At 32.6% G+C, this 15,474-nt stretch overlaps 1 protein-coding gene across 2 annotated transcripts; it reads left to right on the plus strand.

Moving 5' to 3' along the window:
* The first annotated feature begins 1,799 nt into the window (after positions 1-1,799).
* Positions 1,800-15,266, plus strand: sosie (oogenesis-related protein sosie). 2 transcript variants are annotated; one of them, XM_076365287.1, is made up of 4 exons: positions 1,800-2,304; positions 2,807-2,956; positions 11,322-11,456; positions 13,285-15,266. In XM_076365287.1, exons 1-4 carry the CDS (start codon positions 2,157-2,159, stop codon positions 13,359-13,361), a joined length of 510 nt encoding a protein of 169 aa, XP_076221402.1. In that variant the 5' UTR covers positions 1,800-2,156; the 3' UTR covers positions 13,362-15,266. The 2 variants fall into 2 exon arrangements, with proteins under 2 accessions (XP_076221402.1, XP_076221403.1); XM_076365288.1 differs by lacking the exon at positions 13,285-15,266 and adding an exon at positions 12,854-13,090.
* The last annotated feature ends 208 nt before the right edge of the window (positions 15,267-15,474 follow it).

Genomic DNA, 15,474 nt, shown 5'->3' on the forward strand with positions numbered 1-15,474 from the left:
TTCATACTTAGATGCATTAAAACTGATTCGTATTATAGCTGTAATTGTTGCATGGGCATATGTATAACCATTAAAATAACTATCAATCCTGAGACAGTTAAAAGGGATCGGAAAGTGATTTGTCAAAACCATTTCTTTCTGCGTCGTAATATCAATTGTTTCTGCTTATATCTGATTTCAAACGATTTAAACGTCTTCGAAAATCGCCAGTATTTTTAAGTAGACCGCTCAATATTAAAAGTCCAATGACGGTATCGTTTAACACAAAGGGTGTTTTAAATTTAGAAATAGAACTGTCCATGCAAATACTACAGAAAACAAAGTCATTTTATATCTTATCACGTTTATCACGAACGCCAGTGTCATAGTTACACATGTATGTAAAAAGAAATTTGTATAGCACAGTTTAGTGTAGCAAAACTAAATGTCGGTAATCCCTGTTAAATTTTTTTATGATGAACGGAATGCCCAAATAATATCGGTAACAAACATGTTAATATAAAAATTGCATCAACATCGTTTGAATTGAATTTAGTTATGAACGATGAATACTTTAATGAGTCTTTTAAATTATAATAAAGTTACAGCAAATAATAAGCAATGAGCAAATATGAAATCAATGAACAAATACATAATCAATACAGTGTTGATTTCGTAATGATACAAGTAGGTACATACCTATGTAGATAAGAGCGACACGATACTGTTAAAAAAATATATATATATAAGTATGCACCGTCCAACTGAAACCAGAATCGATATATTTACTAATTTTAATATCTTAAGTCGGTAAGGATAAAGATTCTTTGAAATTATTTCGAGACTACAACTGAAATCAGAGCAATTTGTATAGGTGCGTTTCGCGTTTATGGAATATTCTCACTTTCTTAACCAGAATGCTGTATCTCTCCCTACGTCCGTACGGTAATTTAGACGACGATTATGATTAATTACTTCTATAATGTAGGGTCGGAAGTTCCTTATATTTATTTAATGTCTAGCTAAAGTATTTACTAATCTTTCGGTGGTTTAAGAAACTTGTTTGCTGTAAATATTTCTCGTATTCTTTGAACTGGTTTGTTAAAATGCATATTAATAGAAAGTAAAAGATGTAGAAACAACATTTATACATAGATATATGAATTTCATGCTAAAATAGAGCAGTGGTGAAAATAGTTGCTGCAAGTGATTCAGAATAGCTTTATTCTTACAGAATTATCTTCTACAGAAATACGAGCTAGTAATCATTTCACAGTGTGTAATTTCAAAGTCGGTTATTTTTACAAGATAAAACCTTCGGTTCGTGTTCGCGGTGAACTCGATTCCTAGTACATGTATTACCCGAAAAGGAAACACATTCTACGTGAAACAAACAAGGTGATAAAAAATACATACTGCTTTGTGTTATAGCTGTCTACCTTCCGACGGTACCTGTGAAATAAGATCAACGAAATAATGCTTAATGAAACAGTGAAAAAGAAAGTTTACTGATTATTCGTAAATTATCTTGTAATTAAACGGTATACGGACGAGGTTTCATGCAGCATTAAGTAATGAATAGCAAAAGTGCTCGTACGATATTCTTTCTGAAGCGGGAACTTTATTTCAGTATATCACAATACTACTATATTTTCTGTGGCCACAAGCAACGATCGAAACTTGAAGGAACCAAAGCATACTCCGATTCTTCGGCGACGTAGTAGGCCAACTACGTTTTGGTATAGGGTACTTTTTGCTTGGGTAGTCGGTGGTGGCAGCACATGGGGTATGAGGAGGGGGTGCCTCAAAGGCTTAAAAGGCCTTCCAACGTCCTTGTAACACGCAGTTCTCAAATAGCACCTAAGAGTATTCCGTTTGATAAGTAAGTTACTTAAAAGTGCGGCAAGTAAATCGGTTCAATACTTCGTTACATTTGGTTTCTATTTCTAATAACAACAAGGATAACGGTCATCTGAAAAGATATTTTAGTGTATTCAACAAGTTTGAGAAAGACCTTGTGTATCTTGACTTCATTCTAACGGAATAATAGGATTCAGTGAAGAAAAGCGTGTGTTTTTTTGTTCTTCTCGGAGTTTGAAAATTTCGTAATTGAGTGATTAGTGAATATATTCAGTGATAATTCTTTTGGAAAGCTGCAACAAGAAAAATCGAAAGAAATGAAGAAGGGAAGAATCTTCCAGATATTTACGCCGTTCCTTTTACTGGTATTTTACGTGTCGCCATCCGCCACTTACGCTTTGACGACCTTTGGTAAAACCAATCCTCAGAATCAAAATCAAAATCCACCACCGCCACCTACGCCAGGTTCGTTGTATTACCTATTTTCACTTTAATCACTAACCAAAATGGACGTTTCAGAATTATTTAAATCTTTACGTTTGTGTATTATGCAATCACACATTTCATTGTAAACAAAAAATTCAACTATGTTTTGCTGTTCTTTGATTCTATGAAAACTGTTACACAATAGGAGCCTATTGTTTTCAAAAATCAGGTATGCGATGGTACCTACTATCTTAAATATTGAACGTTTAAACGAGTAATTAGAAAATTGTGATGCCTGTGCGTTATGCAAAAAAAGGAAAAGAAATTATCAGTTGTAATAAAGTATGTGCACGTAATTTTGCTTTTAAAACATAATTCTTCCAAGAAAGTACGTTTGACAATGATAAATACGTAAACATATATAGATAAATAAATTATACATATATATATATTATTTATTTATCATTATATTATTTATAAGCAGCACATATATAATTGTAGAATATTCTTGATAATTGTATGCGGGAATTTATAATTTCAGTTGGGAAGGCTCGCGAATGTAAGTTAGACACTGATTGTGCTGGTATACAGAATACTACGTGTCTGTCAGATTCCCGAGATGGAAGGACCCGTTGCCTATGTGGAGATTACAGTCCACCGCTTAACGGCGCGTGTACCAACAAATTCAAAGGTAACTAAATTAAAAAAAAAACCTCATGCATGCATGTACTATATAGCCTGTTTCTTTAAATCGTTCATTAAATGAAATTAAAGTAAGTCATCTTTAAAAACTCAAATTACAAAGTCGCATAAAAATAATTCGCAATATTAACACCTACATTTATTAAAGTATACGTAATATGTAAAATACTTGTCGTTACAATTTTGACTAAATATAGGCAATATAACACAGTAGATTATTAATATTTGACTTTATTTGAGGTCAGCCAAAGTTGTCGAGAAAAAGTAATGGTAAACATTCTAAAAAAGAAATTGAATTTCTTAGCGCACAAGCCGCTACTGTCATTTGCATATACTCACGTGTTCTGTTGCAATATGTGAAAACATTACGGTGTTAGTAGTAGGTCTATGGTTATCTATGCAAATTGGAAAGCTTTAAGAATATCGTTGCGGAGTTTCATATACTGTACCTCGAATTTTCCCGTCTTTTTCTTTGCAACACTCGACGTTTGACGAAGTTAGTTCAGAAAACGAATTTTTAACTACGGTTGTAATCCGTATATACACGCGTATATGTACATATTTTGCATGTGTATTATTGTTATTAATTAATATGCAATATATACTATTTTCTGGACTGTACAATTGATCATCTTAAATTGTATTGTCATTATTTTTTAGTAATAAAATGCCAGTTAGGGGAAGTTTTCAGAAGAAGAGCTTAAAAATAATCCGCATTTTAGCAAATAATAAAGACGGCCTTATTAAAACAATTTAGAATTGAAATATTTTGTATTTCGTAGTGTATTACCGTGTATATTTTCTCTTATTATGGTCATAAAGTTTTGATAATTTAAGTAATATTAAGCAAAATTATACATTGCCGCGTAACTTGAAGATTGATCGAATGCTAAGTGTCATGTCGGGAACACGTTTGCGTGACATTGCGTGTTAACGTGAAATTAAAACGCATCGAGCTTTTGTTCAAACTGAGAAAGCTTAAAGCATAGTATAAGATAGCGTAAGTTCAATTGCAGTAAGGAAATATAAAATATTTGATATAGAAAATGAAATAACATCGTTACAGTCATTAGTAAACGTTGAAACATAGGTATGTTCAAATATTTCAAAAATATGTTGAAATTTTTCAAGATTTCAAGGATTTCAGGATCTTCAAATATCGTCTACTGATATTATATTTACATTACACGTGATATAATTATACATAACATAAGATCATTTTTAACACTTTTCATAATTATAACATATATTATAAAACACTAAACGTACCACAACCGGTCAAATGACCGGTTCTAAAATTCAGCTTAAAATTCTGCATTTTCTTTCGTTCATTTTACTTCATATCGACTTCTACATTATCCGATTAATCAGTTTTTCAGTTTTTATCTCTTTTTTTAGTTCTGTGTCCACTAAGAAAAATTTCTTGTCTAACTTGTTTACCGTTATCTTATAATCTATTAATTGACTAGTTACGGTAAAAATAGATACATACAAAAAGTGTCGGAACGTTTAGTGTTAATAAACTATAAATAAAATAAGGGCTTACTTGCACATATGCTTTGCACTAAATAAAGTATATTTTCAAATATAAGATGAAACGGTGTTTTACTTTGAGTAAATAATTTTCAAACAGTGCAAGCTATATTGGGTGTTACAGAATTAATTAGTGTTTCCCTTCAAATAATTCTGGATGGAACGGATTTTTTCTAATTTTCAAGAAAATTATTAAGTTCTTTCAGACATGAATTTACATAGATTAATTTGTTTAGATTACATTGCAGGAAACAAAATAAATTACTGACAACTAGGTATAGTATTACTATAAATACTGCAAATATGCTCCCATAACAGAAAATAAAAATGTAATAAAAGATACAAAAAAGGAAGAGGTAATGTTAAACTTGACATTTAGTATGTTAAAGTGTATTCCTTTGTTACACTAATATAATAATTGTGTGTATTTTTTTATATTCACATTTCACCTGTCTAACAATGCGATTATAACTTCTACCTAGAATGTTCTAGGTTTTGTCATTAAGGCAACCGTATTCAATAAAACGTCAGAATTTTCTGATTCATTACTTTTAGATTTCTTCTTGACCAAATGAAAACCCATTACGTGTTTTCTAAATAGTGGGGACCAACCTCCTCCATTTAGCGATCATATCTCGATACTGTTTGGGGAAGTCGTTGACCAATATTTTAACGTAGAAGACAGGTAATGTAGTTTATGTAGGGTATCGTGTCAGAACTTAAACGCGCAAATATTAGGTTTATTTTTAAAAAATGCAGGAGCATAGTTTTCATATAACTCAAATAGTTAAAAAAATGAAGTAAGATGCAAACAAAATTTTGACTAATAATAAGATTATTTTCTAGGTCGTTAAGGTGATCGACATTTTCTCTTGAAAATATATTTCTTTTTTACTTAATTTTGTATCGGATATTAAATATTACATTTTGGATCATTAAATATTGAGTTGTAGCAATAAAATTAATATTGAGCATCCAATACGTGACCATTTCCCAATGTGGTATTAGAATACACACGGTGTTAGGGAAGAGATCTAAAACTTTATAAATTCATTTTATATTACTTTCCAAAAGGAATAAAAAATATTCATTAACATGAGCTCCAAAATCAACTCTTTCGATGAAAGAAGTATATCTGCTGATAGGTACAGAGTGTTCCTAAACTATTGCGATAGGGCGTATACAACTCACTAAACTGGATAAAAAACCCCAATAGGCATAAGCCAAAAACTCTATAGTTTTCGAGATGAAAATAGGTTTTGTTTGAAAAAACAATGTATGAGGGCCGAATCAAGAACACCGATTTTATCTCGAAAAATATTAGTGATACGAAGAAATGTGTCAAACAAAAGATATACACGGTATGAAATACTATGATATATGTTATGGTAGGAGGAGGTATGTAACCGTAACGTTTGCTTGTAAGGTCCAGGTAAAGTCATGTTACAATTCTTGAATAGTGTTCTATACTTCTTATTCCATATTTTTGAAACACACATTCAGACGTTTCCAAACCATGGAAATGAAAGTTTTCGCTTAAAGCGTTAACAAGGTATCGACAGCCAGAGTTGGTTCGTCGGTAGAGACGGTGGCCGACGGACAAGTCGGACTCATCACTTGTCAACAACAGGGCAAGTGAATTCTCGGTTGAGCAACTGTGACGCCTTAGTTTCGACAGATTCTGCGTAGTGACACAACCTTCGGATGTGGTGGAGCGAGTGAAACGCCTGTAGGCTCCCATAAGAACACATGGGAGAGTAAAGGAAGGTAGCGAATACGATAACTGCGTTTGAATCCACGACTCGATCGATAGACGAAGTCGTTCGCATTTTCAGATCGGAAACCCCACAGTCTAATAAACAAGGACCCTGAATATTGCGTTCCTTTATTCGCAGGCGGTCGGCACCATTACTACCGACGAACCAGCAACTTTGAATTTTGATATCTCCATAATGGTTTAGGTGAACAATTTCATTCTTATAGTTTGGAAACGTCTGTATGTTGACTTCAAAAGTATGGAATAGAAACCATAGAGTTTTATTTAAGAACTGTGACCGGATCTTCGCAAGACGTTTCAATATCTCGTCACGGTCAGATACCTCCCACCGTAATATGTAGTATTTCAGACTCTGTGGCTTTTATTTGAGACATTTGTTCGCATCACTAATACTTTTTGAGATAATTCGGTGTTCTTGATTCGAACCCCATACGTTTTTTTCAAGTGAAACCTATCTTTATCTTGGAAAATATTGAGTTTTGGACCTATGTTCACTGAGTTTTTTTTATTCAGTTTAGTGAGATGTATACTCCCTATCATTTGTGCGCAATAATTTACAAACACCTAGCATACGTGTATCGGTATGCAATTATGTATTAAATATTTTTTGTTCGTGTTAGTGCTAATCTTTTGTTTCATACAATTTTAAATAGATTACCTTCAATCAGTTCTTTTGTTTATACGCTTAACAGGGACATTCACGATTTCTGATACCTAATAAATGCCTGAAAGAGTTTATTTTAAGAATTGCATGAGTTAAATATTTCTTGCGTAGTCAGTGCTCTTTCAACTTTTTTTCCTGCACTTCGCATGCATTTGCTTTATGTGTAAAATGTGATTCTACAATTTCGATTTAGGAGGGATTGATATAAAGATTCTGCGGCAAAATTCATCTTGAGTTTGAGAAGCAGATCAAAATTTTTTATTTATCAAAATGTTATTGTTTTGATTTTACACCATAAGACTTACTTCTTTAGAAAAATACGAACGGCACTGTTTGCTTCTTGTAAAGTATGAGAAACAATTCAATTTTTATTTTATACATTTTTTAATATCTTCTATAGTTTTGAAAATACATAGGGAAATGCAATAATAGATGTGTACATCCATCCACGAGATGATTTCGCCCTGAGGAAATAAAATTGGCTAAAAGACGTTGTCCAATAATTGTTTTAAGGATTTCATACAAATCTGTTTTTGAAAAATTAGAATTTTCGAGTTAAATGTTTTAACGTACTCTTGTCAGTAAAGCAAGTAGGGCTCAGCAAACATACAAAATTTTGATTTATGTAAAAGTTTAGAGTCAGTTAATCTTTATGTGAAAATAATAATATTGATAATAGCTTTAGGTACTTAGAATGAGATTTTTCTTCAAAATAACATGTATATTCGTATTATACGAAATATGTAAGTAGAATTTTATGACTCATATAACATTATCATATTTAATAATACACGGAACAAAATTAATTTCTTAAATATTCCGTATAAAGTTCAGACAAAATTTTGTGGAAACGGTTTATCAATACAGTATCACTCTACGTCAGAGGTGTCGAATTATGTATGTGTGTACCTTCTCTTAAACCAGTGACTCTTTATCAACGTTTCTCTACTACCTCTACTCTAGGAACTGCGCCTCAGACTGTGTATGTAGCAGTTCTATGTAGTGTTCAATACAAGCAAGTGAAAGTAGATATTATGAAGCTTGCAACATCCCAAGTAAAAGGAGAGTCATTATGAAGCTTGCAATATCCCCGTTAACCATTATCGATATAATATAGGAAAAACACCGTTTTATGGTGCATATAGGAATATCTGTTTTTGTTTTCACATTTTAACCGTTTGCAAACATTATAATAGTGAGTTCCAAACAAAGGAATCACGCAATCAAGCGCTTTGACACTTAACTTTCAATAATATTTACGCATCATGAATTCGCACCTGGTATATACTGGGCAATCAGTTATCTTGCGCCATAGGTTCAAGCCATTCTCTAGTAGGTCAATTTTTTATTTCGGCTATGTGTGGGCTTAATTTTTCGGGGTATAACTACAGGCGGAGGAATGAAGACCATCTCCCGACTATATTTATATTTGTCTGCCTCTTTGGACTACGCAAATATTTATATTTAATTTTCACTTATTAATGCGTATTACAGAACATAAAAGACATGAATATTGTTTAAAAAATAAACTTTTCGCCCTGTTTGTTCTGAAAATGAATGGGTTGACGAAACACTTTTAACTTTAATTCAAAAGCATGTAACTTATAGGAGGGGGTACAAGAATCTTTATAAATATTTTGGATCTTAACTTTCGAGTTGCCAAAAATTCGTCCCGTAAACGTTTTCTCTACGCAAAGTAAAACTATAAATAAAAGATCAATCCAATCAGACCATAAAAGTTTTAGAAATTACAAGGAGTGGCAGTAAAATGAAAAACTTTTTTGCCAAAACGTCCAGGAAGACGAGAACATAGATATTGTTTACTACGAAAATGAACTTATATATATCTAGGCTTATCTGATTTCTTCCAATCTGACCTGAGAAGGTTGGTCTTCTACTTAGGTGCATGCATTTATAATATATATATATCAGGTGCTGGCTCGAGACCGTCCGATCTATTCTAACTAGAGCCGTGCCCAAAACTTTCGGGTACCCGCTAGGGGTGTGCGAATATTCGACGTATCGGACTCGAATCTGGTCGATAAAGATTGAGCGAGCTCGAGCCAAGTATGTACACACCTACTTACCCGAGACATTCGAACATTCGAACTTTTCAGCTGTATCGAGCGGTTCGATCTCGTCAGGTATAGCGCCAGGGATCGTCCGTTACACTCGTATTAGGTCGACAAATGAGTTTGTTCGACGTATTCGAGGTTTTATTTGTGGAGAGTCTATAAAAATTATGCGTAAAGAACATTGTAGCGTGATTCTACACCTCCAGATCGGTGCAGATTTGATAACAAATGTCTGTGCAAAAGTGACTTTGACCTTGAAATTCAAGGTTTATTACTGCAATGTATTCTACTCATTACGAGGAAAAAATCTCAAAGGAACCAGGGGTCGAAACTCAATCGCTTTTCTGAAAAAAAGGTTTAATAAATTCTACAGATTGTTTTATGCATAATGTTGTTATATTTTGAGGTCAGATACAGTGAAAATGGAACACATGCATCGTTGTAGCAAATGGAGACCGTAGAATTACCATTACGTATCCCCATTTCCTGTTAATTCAAACTTTTCCTCTTTAACTTTTCTTCTTTACTGCTTGGTTCATTCGCATAAATATTCCGCGCATCGTATTAGGTTCATTTTACCGAACGTAGAATAATCCACGGTTAGCGGTTTTCTATTAGCTCATATTAAAATAGAGAGCTTACAATGAAAACAGTGAAAACCTAGATAAATTAATACAATACATTGATTTGCATTTGGAGGCTTAAAAGATAAAAAGACATTACTGAGAATTTATGTATCAGTAATTAAGCAAATACAACTCTCTACACAGAAATAAGAAATCAATTTCAACAGAACTGTTGATAACATACGAAGCGTGATTAAAAAGTTCCGGAAATTTTTATGTATTTTAAAAACTATTTGTTTATTCATCAGATATTATATTCTCCCCTTCAATGTAGCTTTCACTAAATACAGGGCGTTTGGAAATTGTTGCGCACAAATCAAGGGGCGTGTACAACTCAATAAATTGAGTAAAAAGCCCCGCACATTAGACAAAAGTTACATAATGTGAAATATAACATATCAGAGCGAGAGGTATTTGACAATGCGATTACCTTGAAACGTCTTACAAAAGCATATCACAATAGTTAAATAGAATCCTACGATTTCTATTCCATATTTCTGAAACTGACATTCAGACATTTCCAAATCATAGAAATAAAATTTTTCGTGTAAGCCATTATCAAGATTTCAGTATCGAAAATTGTTAGTTTGCGCGATAGGTATCGTAGTCGACGAACAATCGGACTCTCGACACTTTCGGTTAGAAGGGCAGTAATGCCTCAGTTTCGATAAGATTCTCCGCAGTAATTTAATTTTGAGACGTGGCGAAGTAAGTGAAACACCTGTAGATTCTTATAAGGATGCATGGGAGGGTAAAGAAAGATAGCGATTGTAATGACTGCGTCCTTAACTGTGAATCCACGACCCGATCGACAAACGTCCTTTGTTCGATAGACGATAAACACATTATTTAAAAAATAAATTCAAATAGTTACCGTGTAAACAGCGTTTTAATAGATGTGCGAGCAAAGTTGCAAAAAATCTTACTTCCTCTCCAATCTCAATGAGTGTTGAAATCAATAATTTGTGCAACCTTTTTTCTTTTCTTAAAAGTGCTAACGGAGTTTGGTTTCTAAAATATTATTAAAAAGCAAAGGATTAATGGTTCTAACAATTAACCCTTTGTGATCCGAAGCATTCTTACTTTTCTATCTTAAAACTTGTATCAGTGTTGTTTCATTCAATTACAGTTTAACATGGCGCTATAATCATTTATTTAAAAACATTTGGGAGGCACTAAAATTGTATTTATATGGTATAACTATGATATTACGAATAATTATAGTAGAGATCGGTAAAATACTTCGGGATAAAATTGAAATCAAATTTAATGTCGATTCTACTTCGACGTAGAACCGCAAAGGATTAACCCTTTGCACTCGGAAGTATTTCGTCAGAAATACTTAACATTTCTTGACTAGACAGACAATTTTTTTTTAAATTAACTCAAAGAGAAATCGCAAGTGAATTGAGAAACGAAGATCTTTTAGCCTAATATTTCACACGCCGATGCATTATGTACAGTTCAATGTTGAATATCAAATTTTATAGTTTTACTGCATCAAATCAAGTGGTGACTGAGAGTCACCTTTCGAGTGCAAAGGGTTAAGTATATAATTATGTGGATGCGATCAATAATTCGCGAAATAGCTGTATAAAATAAGTTCTATATATTGTTTCTGCATAGAAAAAATTGATCATTGAAAATATCCGAAATCTAATCTCTTCATTTTCTTTTAGCACTACATGCTCCATGTAACGAAGATTCTGAATGCATCGATGGTGCACATTGCATTCAACGGAATAATACAACGTCTGGAAAACGTTGTTACTGTCAGGATGGATATGATGAAGATGGTCTTCTAGCGTGTAATGGTATGTTGTATTTGGTTTTGGCAATATAGCAGAATTTTTGCTGTAGCGCCGATTTTCATAAAATTACTAAATGTTGTAGAAATGCACATTTTAAACAATTCTTTCCTCCGATAAAAATAGTAAACTCTTTTAGTTCCTGAGATAATCGCGAGAAACGTTCGCTATCAGTACGTTTAATTCTATTTACATGTGTGTCTGTGAGACAGCTATAAGCATAGTCGCACGTTTGTCGCTCAGACTTTCGACCCTTACGGATTTCACAAATACCATGTTGCTCAGCGGAAGAGCTCTAAAACGAATCCAGGTCGGAGTAGTCGAAATGGCAGGGTGGTCTGCCCATTATCTCACGTATTTACGGCTCTAGTTTGCGATTTTCTGAAACGGTCACACACGCTGATTCTGTTGCGTCATATGAAGCTCACAGCGAAAGAACCCTCTTGGCCCTGTCCTTGTTCCAGTCAATTGCAGTAATTTCCTACATTGTTTCATGCATATAGAAATGAGTTTTATTCACCTAGATCGGAGGTGTTAAGAACTGCCTCCTCTCAATCTAGTAACTCTCGACCACCGTTCTCTTACTACTTCTGCTCCTAGAAACTGTCCAAGATTGTGTTATGCAGGCGAGAAGTTCTAAGAGAGCTCGTGAGATCCAAATTTCACACCCCTAATTTAGATGATAGAAATTGATAAGTAGCGTTGTATTTTACGGGGTAGAGGTGCCCAAAAACAAATGAAGGACGCCTTTACTTCCTTAATCAACAAAAAGAAAAACAGGAACAACGATGAAAAACTATACTAAAAGAAATAGATTCCCACGTAGCGACAGTATCTCAAGTATCAGTGAAATTGGAGACGGTTAAATTGCGGCAACTATGACATTCTCCAGATCCATGTTCGAATATATAACCCAGGCGTTAAATATTAATTTACTGTTGTTCCTTGTTGCTAGAAAGTAAAAAAGACACTAAGCGAATTCCATAGAAGACATTATATTATTATAAAACAGCAAAATTTGTTGGGTGACCGCATTAACGGTAACTAATTTTTCGTGGAACAGCCTTTATATAGTGCGGCCATCACTGCAATCTATTCAACGGATCACTGATGTTGATCACTAGAGCGAGAACTGTTGTATTAGTCACATTTGTATAGGTACAGTTCAATATATTGCACCGAAGGTTTTTTAACGATATCTCAAAAACTAATAAATAAATAAATAAATACCCGAAGTCAAATTTTAGATCGATCGGCCATCGGTAACATTCGAAAGAATGCCGGTTACATTTTCCAATTTAATATTACGTGGGCTTTATGAGAATATAGAATGTAGACGAAGCACTCTCACTTTGTAGAATATAATGTTGCTTATACTAATTTCTGTTATCTATTGTAAGTAGGAATCATTTCTACATGCATGTACGAAACAACGTAGGAAACTACCAGGATTGACGAGAACTATTGAAGCTTTTCTAGAGGGTATGTGGAACCAGAGATACCTGATATAAATCGCCACCGGAGCGACGAACGTGCGGCTATGTTTGTGGCCGTCTTACAGCACACTCATGCATATAGAATTCAATGTAGCGATAACGAAAGTTTTTCACGATTATGTATCTCGGAAAATAAAAAAGTGGAATACTTTTGTCAAAGGAAAGAGTTTTTTAATATGTGCATTTCTACAACATTTCGTTAATTTTATGAAAATCAATGCTGCAGCTAGAATTCTGTAACAATACGATTAGATATAATATGTACTTTTAATATTTTATATGCTGAAAAAATAAGCAAGATTCCATAATTTTCTAAACGTTGTTTATGTTTTCCACAGGTAGTCCATCCATCTTTCCAGTTCACATGTTAATTTTATTAGCTGTTTTAAGTCTGTTAAAAGGAAATGTTATTTAAACAGATTACTTTGAGACATAAAATAATGGATTTCTCGAAAATACAATCTTGTACAATATAAAAAATTCTGAATTTTAAATTAAACATATGTCATGTAGCAGTAATAATAATAGGAAGTAATGCTTATTCATTGAAGCTCATCTTAATATTATATTCAAGAATTATATCTAAAAATAGAAGAAAGTATACAATTATTTATAACTAATATATTCTATTACATATGTTACATGATGCCTTTATAAATATATATATCTTAAATTATATATTTAAATTATAAAACTGTATTTTTGGATACATTATTTGAAAACAGAACACGTGTAACGTAAACGCTCGTTCCTCAATTACATGTGCTTTAATTCTTAATTGCCTTGAAAGTTTATACTTACGTAAAGTTTAAATTATATTACATATCAAACTTTATTCGACTATACAAGCAATACATTTCAAAATACTTCAGTATTGTAACATATCTATAATACAAGACTCTTATAATTTAAAAACATTCTAATGTCGTAACAAATTATAGTATACAGCATGTTTACTTTTTTATATTCTTCAAATTATAAAGATTTGAAAACTAGAAATGCTTTAAGCAGTTAAGAATTAAAACGATGATATACTAAAATCTATTATAGAATAACGTAAGAATGTAATCTATTAACCTTTTGCGGATGTGAATTTTTCCGAATGTTGAAAGTATTTTACACGTGATAGGAGACTATATAATGAAGACTTCAATATTAGGAGTAGCAAAGTAAATACATGCCATTTTATTCTTCTTTAAATAATAATATTAATTTTTTGTGAAAATACTAGCAAATCTCAGCTCTATAAATAAGGACACGATGCGCTTATTTGACGGAATTTATCTGCAAGGGGTTAAAATTTTGATCGCAGTATCATATCCATACCATTTTTACAGCACGAATAAGTACGCGTATATTCGTGAGTTGTGCGTATTATTTTTTCAAGTACCACGAAGTAAAAAGACTCCACAAATTGTTTGTTATGTTATTCTTGTTACAGTGTCAAATCATATACTGTACTTTTATTTTAGAAATACTTAAAGAACTTAACTCGATTACTTAAATCCCCATGTAACTGATACACAATAGTAACTTCTACACAAGTTTCTCAACAATTAAAACTTCTTATATTTTTTGAAGATTATTCTATTGAAGCCATTTGTTTAATTTTTAGAATATTATAGAGCGATATTATTACAAGCATTATGATCAATATTAATTTGTGATTGAATTTATTTTTATTAAAAAGACGTTATCGGCATATTACTAATATATTTATAAATATTCTGCAAAAAACATACAAAGATTAATCTATATTGTTGAATATCCATCTGTATATTATCGTCGAGTATTGATCGTACACCTTAAATGATCAAATCATGCGATATTATATTGCCTTTGGTATACTGAAAGCAAAAAAGTTCATAACTTAAGGACTTTATAGACACTTAGTAGGTGGAAATAATGAAAACTGCGGGATACAAAAGCCACAAGTATATAAATTTATAGACTATAACTACACATTATACGGAATGCAAATGATTGTAAATTTAAGTATAGTTATACCGAGCTAATTTGATCTCTGCTATTCGTTTATATTCAGTAGGGAGACAGAAAGTACAGTAGAATTCGTTTTTCATCGGCAGAACAAGTTACAAGACAGGTAGTTTATACAATTGAATGGTTCTTATATTAGAATCCCAACAAATGTTCTCACTATCAATGCTTATCAGTTTAGATAATCGAAGCTAGACTTTAGACAACTGGAGTCCAACACGTACATCTATGTGTATTCTGGATACAGCTAAACTAAAATTTACAAATTACAAGTGATGTATCGTATGCACAATTTATAAAAATAACAGTCAAGTGGTATCGATCACGTGGTAATTATTTAAAAAAGGATTCTCCTCATATATATATATGTATGTATGTAGTGTGTGTGTGTGTGTGTGTGTGTGTGTGTGTGTGTGTGTGTGTGTGTGTGTGTGTGTGTGTGTGTGTGTGTGTGTGTGTGTGTGTGTGTGTGTGTGTGTGTGTGTGTGTGTGTGTGTATGTATGTATGTATGTATGTATGTATGTATGTA

The sequence above is a fragment of the Nomia melanderi genome, chromosome 2 (assembly GCF_051020985.1).
Source record: "Nomia melanderi isolate GNS246 chromosome 2, iyNomMela1, whole genome shotgun sequence".
NCBI lineage: Eukaryota > Metazoa > Arthropoda > Insecta > Hymenoptera > Halictidae > Nomia > Nomia melanderi.